At 40.0% G+C, this 16,581-nt stretch overlaps 1 protein-coding gene across 12 annotated transcripts in view; it reads right to left on the bottom strand.

The window, feature by feature from the left end:
* Positions 1-16,581, bottom strand: part of ctnnd1 (catenin (cadherin-associated protein), delta 1) — a 31,836-nt gene that overhangs the window by 13,327 nt on the left and 1,928 nt on the right. For 7 of the 12 annotated variants that reach the window (XM_080302684.1, XM_026169882.2, XM_026169884.2 and 4 more), the window contains exons 2-10: positions 9,439-9,586; positions 6,215-6,289; positions 5,998-6,123; positions 5,485-5,774; positions 5,285-5,375; positions 4,813-5,003; positions 4,483-4,735; positions 3,672-3,743; positions 1,545-1,695 (exon numbers count right to left, since the gene is read on the bottom strand). In XM_080302684.1, coding sequence (XP_080158810.1) covers positions 1,545-1,695; positions 3,672-3,743; positions 4,483-4,735; positions 4,813-5,003; positions 5,285-5,375; positions 5,485-5,774; positions 5,998-6,123; positions 6,215-6,289; positions 9,439-9,579 — 1,390 coding nt within the window. In that variant the 5' untranslated portion in view covers positions 9,580-9,586. The remainder of the gene's footprint in view (positions 1-1,544; positions 1,696-3,671; positions 3,744-4,482; positions 4,736-4,812; positions 5,004-5,284; positions 5,376-5,484; positions 5,775-5,997; positions 6,124-6,214; positions 6,290-9,438; positions 9,587-16,581) is intronic. The other 5 variants (XM_026169886.2, XM_080302687.1, XM_026169887.2 and 2 more) reach the window with 1 other exon arrangement.

The following is a 16,581-nucleotide window of genomic DNA, read 5'->3' as shown; positions in this document are numbered from 1 at the left end:
CAGACGAGAAGATTCAGTGAGAATTTTGCACTTTTCCTGCAACTGATATCACTGAGAAATTCTTAAAACTTTGTAAATATTGTTTTCTAATAAAGCACAAATATATTATTACTATAATGGACTGAGCCTTTGTGTGGTGGCTACACATGCAAGTGTGACTGGTCCCAAAGGAACGAGGAAGAGTCTGTGCTGCCTGACTCAACTGAAATGATTGGAATCACCCAATGACTGATTTTTGCACATTAGCATAACAGTTGTCATCAATATTGGAGTACTGTAACACCTCGGTGTGTGACAGAAAATAAGAAAATATGCAATACACCCACTTTATTTCCACACAAGTTTACATACATCCTACAGTCAGTTCAGGGTTTTTCTTGGCTCAAGCAGGCCTTTGTGGGGTGACTACGCTGGCTTACTCAAAAGAAATGTAAGTGTTTTTCTTTTACATCATAAAAAGTTGAGTTTAAGCCTGAGTAAATTAAACATTAAAAACACTGGTTAAAGATTTATCACAGCCTTCGTAACATTTTCTTTGGGGGAGGGCCAATGTCGTCCATGAGTGCCAACATTTTTTATATGCAGGATATACCCTGTGGACTATATTTTGATCATCATCAAGTCTTCTTGTGTTTTAAACTTAAAAGTACTGAAGGTTTCTGCAAACTCAGGAATCCTATAGCAAATGAATAAACCGAGCCCTTCCAAAAAATATTTTAAAAACGCTGGGCTGGCTAATAAGTAAGCAGGAGCTACATTATTTCTTTTTGGCACAATGCCAACTTGATGTGGCTTTTGATCCCTCTTAGGTTCAAGACATTGGCTGTCCAAGGTTCATTTGCTTTACTTTTGGTTGCATCACTCCCTCCCTTTTTCTGCCTCCTGCAACAGAAGACTTTTTCCCCCCCCGATAGTTTTTCCATATTTAGCTACCAGGAGTTTCCATGGAAAACAAAAGCCCTACCGACTTACTATTTTGGTTGTGCAATGTGGAGATTTGGTCCCAGAGGCAGACAGAGCTGCACTGTGAAAGCGAAGCTAACATCATTGTCACATTAAACCTTGGCAGTGTCATCAATTCTACAGCCATAACATTATGAAATAAATGTTGATTGCACAATGAAAAGCAACAATGTAGCCTATTGCCCATTTAAAATGCACAGTTTAAATAAGGTTGTATGACAGTTCTATGTATTAGTACAAACGTTAAATAGACAATCTGTTTTAAATCCTGACCTGACAAAATTTCTCTTTCCTTTGTGTACATTTTATATTAAAGTTTATCTTGGTGTAGGATTGTGGAGCTTTTGCAGGGAGCTGCATGGTTCTTGGTGGGATTGCTGCCAGTTGGCTAAATTACTTCTGTTGGGTTGCAAAGTCATGTCCAATAGCTGTCCAACTGGTGGCAATTGTCAGCTTTATCTAGTATGAAAAAGCTAAATTGGCACACATTAACTAAATTAATAATAGCCACCTTAACAAAAGTAAACAACCACACTGAACAAGACTGAAAACAGAGCCCAGGATCTCTATGCACCGTGTACCTGTGATAACGTCTGTCAGATCCTGGTCATGAGTCTTCCTCAGCAGCCTGATCAGAGCCGGGACGCCATCGCAGTTCTTGATGGCAATCTTATTGTCTTGATCTTTGCCATATGAGATGTTCTTTAGTGCGCCACAGGCTGCGTAGTGAACCTGTAACATACACAAGCACAGCTTAATGGGCCATCAGCCACGATGGAGTGGTACTTGAAGGCATCGATTTCAAATGCATGGAGAGTGCTAGCAAGAAACAGTCATGACCTCGAAACTGTACTACACGCATTAAATAGGTCTTGGCAGAGCTCCTCATACGAGTAATTACTACAATTAGTGGTAAATTAGCAGGCTGCATTTTGTACACATTTACACATTAAAGAAATGTTAAAGGGGAGCTATTATGCTCATTTCAAGACTCATAGTTTTGTTCTTGGTCTCCACTGGCGTAGCTTTTCATAATGCACAGTTTAATTAATTATATATAAGGAAACTTTTTTTTTTTTTTCATCCAGTTGCTCAATTTTACTGGATCCTTATATATTAATATTTTTCAGAGTTAGGGAAAAACAAACAAACAACCAAAAACCTATACATGCTGCCGGTGTTCTGGGAATCCATCCTACCTCACAAAGTAGGGTAGGATCGGGTAGGAAACAACTACCCATTGTTTCTGCATGCAGACAACACAAAACCCAAATTTACTTCATTTTTAAAGCCATTGTGAATATTTGTTATGGTTAGGGTTAGTCAGAAGTCACCATCACATTATCATACGGGTAGGACGATTTGCCAAAGTAGGACAGTTTCTCAGAACACCGGTATTACAACAACAGAAGGTGTGGCTGATGTATTTAGCCTTAAGTAAAAAATATAAGGTATGTCTAAAGCTGCTAAAGTAATAGATGGTAGCAAACTAAGCTAACAGTTTATCTGCATAAAGACTATTTGTAACTGCGTTATATTTCCATTTCTAAATGTGTTTCTATTGTGGTTGAAATGCAAACAGCCTCTTAATTTCACTTTAATGTGGCTACAATTCTTTCTGACAACAAGAAAGCATCATCATTGGGGATGACCACAAGCTAGCTTGTGGGATGCTAGCTTGTCCAAGAGAAGTAGCCTAAATTTCAAACTTGGCATCTTTAATTTGAGCAACCACCTTTATCACAGTACATATTTGGTTAGAATATCAGATATTTACAACATGGTAATTATGGCCCACGAATATACAATACTTCAATAATAGTATTTATTAGTGCCATTATACCTCAACTATTACTTTGTTTTGTGCATTTTGTCTGTATTAAAACTTGTATGTATTATATAATAATAAATGTATGGCTAATAATGTGAAAACCTACAGAAAAAGAAGAATTGCACAATGGTTTGCAACATTAGAACATTTGTATCTGATTTATAATCAATGGTGGTGAACTCTGGTGTTTATGACAGAAAAAAATAAAAATGAAAAATGCAATACTTCCACTTTATTTCCACTAAGTTAACAAACGTCCTAGAATTTTTTCTCCGCTGTTGCTTTGAAAGTTGTAATAGTCTGCATTCCTGGACCATTTTTTCATTATATTATACTTAATGTGGACTCGTTTTTCCATACACACAAACTTATTGGATGGACTCTTTAAAACCACTTTCAAATGTTTAGAAGATGCATTTGCAGTGTGACCCATTTCCTCAGTCAGCAAGTTATCGCACACACACACACCAGACTTCAAACCTGTCACTGGCCACGGAGCACGAAATGTGAAATTAAGATGCTTCTTTGCCTCGGGACTGGAATGCATGATGTGGTTTCCTTGGTAGTGCCCTTACAAACATCAGCAAAATTTTGCCACAACTAGACCGAAATGAAAGGGAACTGGAGAAAAACCACTGAATGTTTCGGCCAAAACCGGATTTAGAACAAATGTCGCCCTCCAGGATTTGAAGTCCAATACATGCAGCTTGTTTATAGCTCACATTCATTCGGTATTACAGGTAAATCTACAGTTCACCTTGTCCTCACAGTTTAAAATACACTTCATCCCTTAAGCTTCGCTTTTAGCCCAATCATAACAACCTTCCAGAACAGCAAAGAGCGAACAGAAAGCCTTGGAGAAAAACAACAAACTGACCTCTCTGTGTGGGTTGTCGAGCATAGAAACCAGTGCTGGAATGCCTTTCAGACGACGCACATCGGACTTCACCTGCAAATCAAAAGGAGGGATACAGTGTGAATGGGCATTTGTTATATTATTAAATAGAAACCATGCAAAACAATTATTAAATCAAGAATGAATAGACAAGCAAGGGCCCAAAACAAGGATACAGAGTAACAAGTGAGAAACACTGAAAATCATTGAAAAGACAATAAAAACCTCAAGTATTTTAATCTGTGAGGGAATTTCCCATCAACATTGAGGGGAAAAAGCATGCACACAAAATACAAAACAAAATACTTCTTAAGCCCTTGAAACAATCAAAAATGGCTCTGTCAGCTCGTGCTATTTTACAAGTTATTATCTCTGATTTTGCCGTTGCTTATATTTATAAAGCTTAGTGACATGCTCAAAGTTTAGCTCTGGTCTGTTCTATTTGTTTTAATTCACGTCTCAATCATTCCTGCACTGTGCAAACTACCACGAATTAAAATTAAGTGAGGGAAAAAACATTTTAGTTAGAAATAGAAATAAAAACGACACTTTTATAAAAGATGAAAACCAGCTGAAAAGATATCATGTGCTTACAAGATGTGCTTTCAACATGACTTAAAGTCCACTACTTAAAAATCAGCCCTGTACATATCCAGCTGACATTATAATGAGAAAAATTAAACATTAAATCTAGTGAAAAAAATAATATATAAACATATAAAACCTTACAAACTTTATAACGGTGAAAAAAAAAAAAAAAAGAGAGAGCTTGCATTGTTTTCGGATCCTTTACCTTATCATTCTTAAAGGTGAGATGCTGCAGATAAGCAGCTGCGTTGCTCCTGACGGGATCCAGCCTATAGTTGAGCATGGCGATGACCTCAGGCAACTCTGGCTGACGCCAGCCACCGGGGCCAGAGCCTTTCCTTAGAGTGCTGTCCAATGAAGCCATGCTCCCTCTTTCACCCTGAGCCAGTGGCGCACCACCACCCCAGTAGTAATCTCCTGCACCGCTCATGTCACCATCCAAGAGGCCCTCATAGCTCCTGAGAGGAAAAAGGAAGAGATCGGTAAAGGCTGACACTAAAATATATTATGGAAAATCAAAGATCACACAACTTACCCAGTCCTGCGAGGCGGAGCACGAGGGTAAGCATGGGGGTTGCGGGGCACAGTGCTGTAATGCATTGGAGGTGCCATGCCATAGTCGGGCTCATCAAAGCCCATACTGCGTTGGTCATCCTCCAGACCGTATGGCTCTGGAACAAACCTTGGAATGGAGGAAAGCTCCATACCACTTCCCATAGGCCCAACCTACACAGAGACAAAGACTGTGATCCAAAAACAACTGAAACTATGGCTGCACTCTAAAATACATTTTCAGTGGCTTGTGTCTGAGCTTGGAAACTCAGACATACACATTATGATAACAGTACAATTAATTGGTGGGAAGGGAGTGTTGGAGACAGTTTGAATTCCTTCTTATGTTCTCGCTGTCTCGCCAGAAAAATGTGTCGTGTGTAAAATTCCCGCAAAGTAAAATTCTGCCAAGAGAAAAGTGCCAGAGTAAATTGGGCAATGATTGCTTAACACACCTGTGGCTGAGCAGCATAGGGGTCCAACTGGTTCCTGCTGGGGGCTCTGTAGTTGGGATCTAGAGTCCTATACCCATCTGGATGAACCGGTCTGGAAAGGAGGAGGTTGACAATGAGACAAAACATTATCATGGAAAAGTTTAAAAACAATCTGCATGCCTTGAAGCCTAGATAAACAGGAATTTCATTGAACATGTTACCTGTAGCGATCATCCATGTGAGCTCCCCTGTTGAGGCTTGTATAGACCTCAGATGGAGGTCCAGCGCGGTAGTCGTCATAAGGTCCCACTGGAGGTCCGTAGTGGTAGTTTCGGGGCACAGTTTGAGTGGGGTAGTCCATTGGCACAGCAACTCCAGGGCCCTGCCTGTAGACTCGGTCCGCAGGTGTAGTGTATCCACCTGTCACGGAGCCTCCACCATCCATTGACAGTGTGTCTGACACAGAAGGGATGACTGTGCGTGTGGTGGTAGTCTTTACTACTTTCTTTACCTTAAAAGGGGATGACAAGACAGTAAAGAGATGAGATATCAACGCTGACTAATTACAAGTATGAACTTTTCTGCTTTACAGAGATAGCATCCAAAGCAAACCTTGCAATAAACCAGAACAAAAACAAGAATGAACCAGTTTGGCCAGAATGCCACTCTTCCCCTTGTGTTACAGCTGGAAACTCCTTCGCAAGAAGTGACTACTATTAGCATCTAGCTCTTACTGTGGTTTCTGTACGCTTCGTTGTCCCATCTTCACTGGTCTCCACAGACACAATAGGTGGCATCTGCTGGGGTTGTTCCTCCACCGTGAATGTCTCCTGCACCACCTGACCAGGCTCCATCCTGAACTGCATACATTTGGATACATTTCAGAGTAAGATACAAATGTAGGTTACACACTCAGTAACCTTGGATCAACACTATCTGAAAGGTGCTTACGTGATGTGTCCCGTTGATGTAACCCTCGTTCAATGTCAGCCTTTCTATGTCTGCATCACAAGGAATGCGGCCGTTCTGTAGAAATAGAGGAAGAAGAAAAAAGTACACATGACATGGCCCAACACACAAACTAAATGAAAGAGTATGTAGCCATGAGCAAATATGGACAACAGTACTGACAGAGCAGGTTTTCCACATATATTGAGCAATGTGCAATACATATATACATGCTTCCAACTTTTAAAAAAAGAATAAACAAACAAAAGCGAAAGAGTCGCAACCATCGCCAACTTTCATTTTAACTTATACCATCAATCGAGATCAAATAAAGTCATATATATATATATATATATATATATATATATATATATATATATATATATATATATATATATATATATATATATATATATATATATGTGTGTGTGTGTGTGTGTGTGTGTGTGTGTGTGTGTGTGTGTGTGTGTAGGTGATGGTAGAGAGAATAGGTGAAGAAAGCTAGACTTGTAGTAATCAGACTTCCTCATGCAAGTCACCACCATCTACATTGCCTGTCCAGGAGTGGCAATGGGTGTGGTGTACTTTCTATTCCAGCCACAGATGGAGCCCTGTCTCTGTTACTACAGCAGGTAGTCACTACAAGGACACAACCAGGAGGGTAATTGCTCAACTCTGATTTAGAAATATGCGTCATACTGACAGAAAAGCCGTAGTCTCAAATTTACACAAGAAAAGATGTGAACACCATGCTGAAAAATGTGCTGGTTAGAGGTGCAATAAAACTGCAGCCAAGCTCTTACAGGCAACACGTAGATAAGCAAAACAGCCTTGTGATGAAGGCTCAGACAGAGAGAAGATCAGAAAGTACCGAGCAGAGGCGAGCGTGTGGGAACTTGTCAGTAAAGACTGAGGTTGTAGTGCGCTGCCTTGAGAAAGTGGCAGAGGCATGTTGAAAGCCTCTGGGCTATAGAAACACAGAGCAGCGATAAGAACTAGAACAGACTACAGTTCTCTTCTGCTGTCACTGCTCTTTATTAGCCTGGGACTGAGAAGCGTCCCACTGAAGGCATGCCACACATGCTACAGTGACAAAAGACAGAAGGAAAATAAGGAAGAGACCAAGTTTAATTGGTATGTTGCAAAGGCCTCCTCAGGGCCAAAAAGTGTGAGCAAGGACACACCTGCTCTTTCAGGCATGCTAAAGGCTGTACAATCAGAAAGCGAAAGAATGAGTGAGCGTAGGCATCTGTGAGGTAAACTCAGAGCATGAAGTCACTCTGAAACAGGTAACTGACTCAAGGTGTGTGAGTGCATCATTCTCGGAAATCAACAGTTTTACAGAGAATTTCTGACTCAAAGTCTGACTGCGGCCCAGGCAGGGCATTGGTCTCATATGAAATCTGCTGGTTGTTACTGCAAAGGTGAAGTCTTGTTTCTGGCATAACAAAATGAAATATTCATTTAAACAGAAAACACATCTGCATACTAAGTAAGACATATTTTTTGGTACAGGAAGCGTTCTGCTCTCTTTATTTTTGAGCAGAGTCTGGGTGCATGCAGGTAAACAGGGGTTTTCCTGGATCACAATAAGCTTCTGTATAAGCATGATTAGCCCGTCTACTTTTAAGGAAAAAGGTCAAAGTTACCTGAAGTGAGAAAATAAATAATTTTCCTGTTATTTTGGACCATTTATTTTTAGTTTGAGTAAAGTAGACCTCAGATAGTTTAAAGAAAAATCTCATCCTGGTAATTTTCCTTTGGTGGAACCCAAAACTTCTTTGGAGGGACAGCAGAGTATTTTAATATTCAGAAAAAATGCTCTAAACTGCAGGTTTTAGATATCACCCAGAATCAAATGACTAGTTCATTACCAGGCCTCTGAATAACTTCAAGACACGTTGAGGTCATTTTGCCATTTAAATCAGCTGTGTTGAATCAAGGACACCTCTAAAACCTGCGGGACACCGGCCCTTCAGGCCTGGAGTTGGACACGTAAAGGCTAATGGACTAGCTAAAACACAATCTTGAAAGCAAAGGCTGTTGTCAGTTTAGCTTGCATTTGCAAACATTAACTGATAACTGATATCCACAGGCTACTCTGGAAATCCCCTCTCTTACAAATTTCCACTGTTCTCTAAAGGCTAAATAAGCACACTATCCAATTTTTATATTTATATGTCTTTCTATTAGAAACCCAGAATGGGCTTCTAATAGAAAAATCTGGTCCGGGCTTTGCTGCTTAGGCTGCTGCCCCCATGACCTGCCCCCGGATAAGCAGAAGATGGATGGATGTTTTTCTATTTTTTTTTTATTTTTATTTTTAATATAAATCAGAACAACAGAGAGATGCCTTTATATTGTAAGGTAAAGGCCCTAGAGTAATACAGAGAAAACCCCTACAATCACTTGGCCCCCTATGAGCAAATGCTTTGGCGACAGTTTGAAGGAAAAACTCCCTTTTAACAGGAAGAAGCCTCTGGCAACTCTGGAAACAAGTTGCAGTTATTTTGTAAAACATTGCAACAACTTATAATTTGTATTTATTTTTTTCTTTTATCTTCCCCCTGAGATGTCTGATAGATGTAATAATGCATTAGTCTCACTGGCATAGTTACTTTGGCCAATAATGGGATGAACAATATTTAAAATGATTACGCAAGCTGTTAAAAAAAATAGTGGATTTATAAAGATGTTTTTGTTTGTTTGTCTTCTCAGACTTTAATTGTAATTCAACCCAAAATAAATCAAGAAAAAAAACAAAGACAAAATATCAAATAAGACTGTTCTGCATGCAAACACATTGGGTTTGTAAGGTGGATGGAAGGATATGATGATGAGGATGATTAGACTTATGCTGAATGAGGAATGGGTGGTTTACTGAGGAAATGGAGAACAGGACAGATGGATGATAGGAGGAAATGTGTGAGTAAAAACTGCGAGGAGAAACAGCAGGTGTAAAATACCCCCTCGGAAGACTTTACTGAAAGGTGTCTTCGCTTGACTTAGCTTAAGTTCGAAAACTCAAGCAGAATTCAAGCAGTTATCAAGAGTCCAGTTAGATTAAACCCAGAGAGGAGGTATGTTTAACCCCAGTCCACACAGAGAGGATGGGGGTGACCGTGAGGATGAAACTCGCTCGGATTACAGATGAATCCAAGGGGTGTTTCGATGGAAAACAATGCGTGAGGGATGGTGGTGGTAGGGCGGGGTTTGTTTGGTGTTACCTGCATGTTGGGGAGGGGGCGGGGCAAGGTGCCAGCACACGACCTCCGCTCCTCCTCCAGAGCTCGGCTCAGCATCTCAAACTGCCTCTCCTGCTCCCGCACCGAGGCCAGCAGGGAGGCCGTACTCGCACACTGCTCCATTCACACGCTGAGAGCAGAGCACAGGACAGGAAAGGATAGGACAGAGTCAACACCAGAGAGCAAGATGAGATACAACCAACACCAGGATTTAACAAAGAACAGACAGAATCACCCAAGTACAAAACATATAAAAAGAAGAGCTGGCACAGTGTGCCTGGAAAGTGCTAATGAAGTTGATATTTAGAGGCTAAAAAGCAGCTGGAGCTGACGCAGGGAGGCAAAGCGAGGCGAGATCAACGAGGGAACAGGAGCGAGAAAACGTGATTAGGTTAGAGCATGTGTGAGAAATGCTGCAAGGATGAGCAGTAAAAAGAAAGCATATTTATTTCATTAAAAAAAGATTATTCAATTCAAACTCAAGGTGGAACCAGCAAAGCAGCCATGGATGAAAGCTCCCATCACCTTTTTTTTTTTTTTTTTTCCTTTTTCCCCTCCACCTACTCCTGTGCTGGGTTAAAAATAATAAGCGCGATGCATGATGAGAGAGAAAATTACAGCGTGTTTTCAGCTGCAGCGTGTGGAGCTTGTTAGCACTTCCTCACTCCAAAAATGCAGATGAAGTGAGAAAGGAAGAGGGAGATGAGTGCGAGAGCAGAGAGGAGATATCATGAGACAAGAGTCATGCCAGCAAGTTAAACTAAATTTAAAAAGCCTGAGGTGTTTAAAACTCTCAGGGTGTGACCTCCACAGCAAGGAGATGACAGAAAGTCCTGCATCCCTGACGAGGGAAAAAGTCAACATGTGTGAAAGCACTGTTCAATACTGCCATGACAATGATGAATACATGCAAATTACCTAGACAAGTCCTCTGTATTTAACCTCATTAATTTACCTGTTAAATTATTGTATGGATTGTGGGACAAGACCCTGCCACTTTTCCAATTCTGACTGACCACCTTTGTGTCTATTACACAGTTACTCTAAAGGGAGTCTGGGCTAATATTGCTATAGGAAAGCAAACTATGCTTTGCCAGTTTGCTGATGTGTTAAACAAGGGGGGCTCCAAATCGTTTTAGTTAATGCCCCACATGCAGCTTTACCAGTAAAACAATGATTTCATAACAAACAATTTAAAATAGCAACCCTCAAAGGGCATGTATACTCTAAAAGGTTATTAAAAAGCTGAAACTGTAAGCCCAAGTGTAACACACCCGCCTCTCCACTTACTTGTAACTAAAATAAAGCATCATCTTTGCTAAAATATGTCTCATTTAAAGCGTGAGTCGTAAAAAAGAAAGAAAGAGAGATGACATGACAATATATTGAGACATGAAAAACACTTTTTACAACAGTAAGTGTGATTTTAAAATCATCTAATTTTTTCCACATTCATTGCATCTGCCCTCATTACATGTGCATTTACAGTGGAAAGGCATAAAAACCCTCACTCCGAAGTAACCACTCCAATGCAGGTATTTGCTACTCTTACCAAAGACATCCTGAAGGAAGTCCTAAAGGGATGCTTCCCATACACAAATTACCTAATAAAAAACTGCCTTTAGTTCTTGCTCGAGTCTCTAGCTCAGTTTAAGATGTTTGCTTCTTTAGTGCTATTGATTCACTATCCTGCTTCATTAAAAAAAAAAAAAAAAAAGTTCCAATGTTAAAGTCTATTTCTGCCACAATCTGATTAATAGTCACACTATAAGAATCTCAGAGAAACACAAGCTTGAATGGCTTTCAGACTTTAAATGTAAATAATCTTTTTAACTAGAACTTCCTGCTGCTCCTACTGTGCTTTTAACTTTGCAACCATGGTGGGTTTACCAGTTACTTGAATATAAATAATATTGTCTGACAAAGTAAAGATGAAACCTGCAACATGCTCATACAATTCAAAATAACCAACAGATTTATATAAAACTTTTACTTATGTAAGCAATAAATCCTGAGCAACAGAGAAAAGTGCTAGCAAAGAAAAAAGCTGTAGCTGCAAAGGAAAGTAAGTACAAAACTTGTTGAGGGGGTTTTAAACATAAACTTGGATTTTATGAAGGAAATGCATCATGAAAAACCACAGATGACCTAAGCCTAAATTACAGAGGCAAGATAAAAAGGAAAGGTCCTTCTAGCCCAAATTAGGACAATGACAAAGTCCTTTTTCTGAGACGCTGACCCTCAGCAGGGACACTGGTGAGGAAGGAATGAGGAATTTAGGAGATGATTGCTTCAGCAGTGTCTGTCTAATAACGAGATGACAGGAGTGTGGCTCTTCTCCAACCCAGAGCAAAAACTGTTTTGTACCTCAAAGTTCACTGAGTCATGTAGATCAAATCTGCTCTCCATCCAAATATACAAGACGCTTGGAGCAAACAAAGACTCCAGTCAAAAGCCCGAGCGCACACTTACACCAGCACAAGTGTGTGTTCACATCTGTGTGAGGGCGAGTGTGTGAGTGTATGTGGGTCAGAGACTAAATAAAGGTGGCAAGTGAGTCCGGCTGACACCGCTTTTATCCTTGAATACTCAAACAGATACGCAGCTGCTTTAGGCAAATTTAATGCTGTTTAATTTTGTTCCCTGGAAAAGTAAATAGACACATTTCTGAACAAACGCATATGAGCCGCACAAAAAAAACACATGCACACACACACGTCCTGCCATTGTCATACATTCCACAGTAAGATTTAGCGTGTCATATCCTGTCTCAGCTGTTGGAAGCTGTCCTAAAAAGGGAGCCCTTCATTCTTTCTTTTGTGCGCTCTCATCTGTCTTCGACAACAATGTTTTCCCCCCCAGACAAACATTTAAATCTTGGAAACGGAGCATAGGCACTGTTTTTTTTCTACAACCCAATCAGGGCGTCCGGGGCTCACAAACTAACAGATGTTTTAGTGTCAGAGTTTCTGCCAGAGGTACCTGATACATTTACCTGGTACATTAGTTTACTTCACAGTTTTTTATCCCAACTGTTCAATGTTCCTCAAAATAAATTTAGATGTTTAAACCTTAGAAATACAAAGGAAATCAAGTCGACTTGTTTGAAAGTAAGAGAACAGTCAACACTAAGCGACATTAAACATCTGCCATACATGCATTGTGCATATAGTCAAGACCCATTCCAAAAGTTCTGATTATCATACTTTAACCTGTGCGTAAGACTGTAAACTAATGTGATATTGTGTGTGCAGTGTGTGACACAAAGTGCTAGCACCAGAACCCTTCCTTGCAGGTTAACATAACGTGCATCAACGATGCTCCAGTCGAGTTGTTTTCTTCTCAGTCTACTCTCATTCAGCCTAAATACAAGTGTCCATTTTCTAAATTTCTAGAAACCCACAACCAAGCTTCTGTCCTCAGTTCTACTTTCCACCTTGCTTCTTTACAACTTTGTATCACAGAGAGACAGGTGTGCAACGTCTTAGAACTTCGTACATTGATAAAATAAGCAAATAATTAATTTAACAAACTGGTATTTCTAGTGCTAACCAAGCAGCAACATTCAACCACTAATGGTAACAGGAGACTAGGCGAGCCAACGGGCATGGAAAATATTGATGGTAATGCTGTATGGTCTCGAGGGTAACAACATCCTTGTCAGAAAGCCATTTCTGTTTCTCTAAGCCTCAACAGTTTTAGTGTAGGGATCTTTTTGCACCACTCCGCTGAACTTTATAGATGAGCTGTGGTTCACCTCATATATCAGCTTTTAGAATCTGAATTTGCCTCATATCTTACTTTTCCCTAGAGGCAATAATAACAAGAGCTGTGTTAGCCCTGTGACAGCCTGGCAACCTGGTCAGGGTGTGTCCTGCTGTTCACCCTATGACAGCAGCAATAGGCTCCAGCACTCCTGAACCAGGAAAGTGAAAGAAAATGGATAAATGAATGGATGGTTAAAGGCCTCATCATGTGATCATAATTTGATCTGAACCATAACGAACGGAAAGTTGCTGTTGTCCCTCGGTGGGACTGTAAAATGGTACAACACACCACTGTGGTTGCTACATCCTCCTTCCTGATGTTTATTTTCAGGGAGCAGTCTGTCATGTCTTACAGACACAAAAAAGCGTCATATTATATATTATTACTATGTACTTGCCTAAACTCTGACAATTATCTGAACCCGGCATTACAGAAAATGGAAATCAACTAACATCACAAAAACCAGATAACGCCATGGTTTAGGATGTTCTTTGAGGCTTTGTCAAAAACATCTACACTTTTTGTTAGCACTGATGAAGATTGAGCTTCAGTGTAATGGACTTTCAGATGCACACGGCCTCTACAGCCATGAGAGCCACACCACTAACATTCTTGTGGCAGGAAGTAGTTCCTTCTTAAAGTTTAATGGCTTTTGCCACTTAAAGTCTGGCCATTATGCTTTTGTAATCTACTGTAAGGCCATTAGCAGCAACGCTAAATTGTATCTGCTAATGGGATAGACTTGGAATTACACTGCTAAACCACTTACTACTCAGCCAGAGCTACCACACAACACTCACACACGCGCGCACACAGTTTGTGTCCACTACTCACTGCAAACTTGCTAACAGTTTGTTAGTCTGGAGAATTGCCTTATTATCATATGCTATCACGGCTATTTGAGGGAGTTAGTCACTGGTGGTTGTGGCATGCTGAAATACACCCTGTCCCTGTCTATGCGCGCACACACAGCTGAGGTGAAACTTTGGTAAAATGCTGTTGTGGCTTGGCCAAATGCTCTGCTGACTCAGCCTCATTTGAATGGTCACTCAGAGATTTGGCCCGTGTGTGTTAGTTTAGTTTTTCCTTTTTTTGTGTAGCCTTGGCTCACATCCAGCTACTACCACCTTTCCCATCAAAGTAAAACCATGTACCACCCCCTCTCCACACACACACACACACGCGTATACACAGCCCACCATGTGGTGTACAGCGTGGGCACGCTGTGGAGAGCACACATTCACACACACACACCCACACACTTTGCAGGGACCACCACAAGGCCAGCTGCCCAATCTGCACAATACCAGTGTACTATTCTTGGTGAGAAGGAAACGTGCAGCCCCATTTGAGCGGAGGGCCATTTAACTGCAGCTCGAGTCTAAAAATGAGCAAATAAGTTCAAATATGTGGACGTGAAGCTGGAGCTAGGACTACAGATATGATACCACCAGTTCTTGGGAGTTATTGGCCTTGCCCCAAAAGAAAAAAACAAAAACTCAGTACTGACTTTTTTGGCAGGTGGGGTTTCATTTAATCACGCATAAAATAATATTTTGTTTACCAAATGGCTAAAAATGACAGGAAAAAGCACAGACGTCTGTTAAATCGGGTAACAGACTCTTTGTGTTAACTACATGCAGACCAACTGCGGTTGCATGTGTAGCTGCCCTTCAAAGACTCATTTTGAACCAGGAAAAACCCTGATACTGATAGGATGCCATTAGTCACTGTAATACATTTTTGTTGTACTGCTTAGTCTCAAAAGCAGCATTACTTTAATAACTACATATCACTTACCTCTACGTATAATATAAGGTGGTATCAACAAATACAATATTTATTTTTGTCATATTTGTTATTCATTAAGTCAAAGTCAAGAAATTTTCTAACAACTCCAAGAACGCACTTTGAGTCCAACACATTAACTTTATATCATATAAAACAGATGGAGGAGTGACCTCTACCTGCTTGGTTTAATACAAAGCCAGTAGAGGTCAGTTAATTAATTAGTAATTAACTGAACAACAACATACTCTACAACTAGTGCAGCCTGCATGCCAATTCCAGAAAAGACAAGAAACCCGTGGAAAAAAATACTTTAAACTTCTTTTAGCTCTAGTTTATGTCACAGAACAGAATCATTTCCATCTGCGTTAGCTCGTCTTTCCATCTCACCAAAGCTGACTAAACCTTCCTGAAATTAATAAATAGAGCTGGTAACTAGAAAAGAAACCAAATCAATCAATCAAAAGGCCACTCTCTGAACAAACTGAGGCTGCTCGATTATGGCAAAAGTCCTAAGTACAGCAATTTTCATTGATACTGGCATTTAACACAATTACTCAGAGACCTTAGAGTGATTTATTAAACTTAAAAAAGAACGCACTTTCCTTTTTAATTAAGTGACTATCCCTGAACTTTAATTAGAACTGGAATAAAAAAAAAAAAACGACATAAATAAATAACTGAACTGAAATAAACCTGCCACAGAGGAGTGGCAAAAGTACAGAAGAGAGAGATATGCTGAAGGGCAAAACAGAACTTCTTTTGTCTTGTTTAATTAATCTGTGGAATCCAAAATGGGATGGAAATTAAATTCAACAACAAACATTTATAAATTAAATTAGATTTTATCGTGAGTCAACTAAATGTCATCAACTCATATTCTGCTGTGTGCTCTGTGATAGTGCTAGATTTAATTAAGCCTCTGGATACCCCGACATATCGAGCTTTTTGAATCCAGAAAAGACATTTGCCCATCTCAAGTGGCCGATATTTATCTGTTGTGTCGCATTACTTCACATTGGCTAAAGGTTCAAATGTTAACAATTGAGAATTTTTGTTTCTCTCACAAAAACAGGGGTGGGAAAGATTACAAAGATACAAAACTGTCAGCCAAATGCTGTTAAAGAGTTGTACCGTTAGGACCACAATTTTCCAATCAGTGCATCCCTGAACCTACCTGTAAAGGTTGCTCAAGATTCACCCACATAATTTTAGCTTTGATCAATATCACTACCAGAAAACACAGAAATCATGCATGGGGCAAAATATTCCCTCTTAACTGCTTCACTAAAAAATGGTCACACAAACTAAAATCCAATATTCAGCCATTGGTAAAGATTTGCCACAAGTGAACCGCAAACAAGCACGCAATCACTTCTAAATTGCTGTCATGAGGTTCATAAACGTGCAAACCAAACTCAACCTTTCCAAGAAAATAACCACCAGCACAGAGGGAGGGTGCTGTACGGCTGTTTTGCTTCACAGCTTCATACCCTGTACACTCTGATTTAACCCATTATCACACATCTCCCATGCACACCCAGCTGAAGTTTAAATAAAAACAGACTG

This window comes from Astatotilapia calliptera, chromosome 6 (genome assembly GCF_964374335.1).
Source record: "Astatotilapia calliptera chromosome 6, fAstCal68.1, whole genome shotgun sequence".
NCBI classification, from domain to species: Eukaryota; Metazoa; Chordata; class Actinopteri; order Cichliformes; family Cichlidae; genus Astatotilapia; species Astatotilapia calliptera.
Note: the sequence above shows the minus strand (reverse complement) of the source record. Positions and strands in the feature narration are given on the sequence as shown.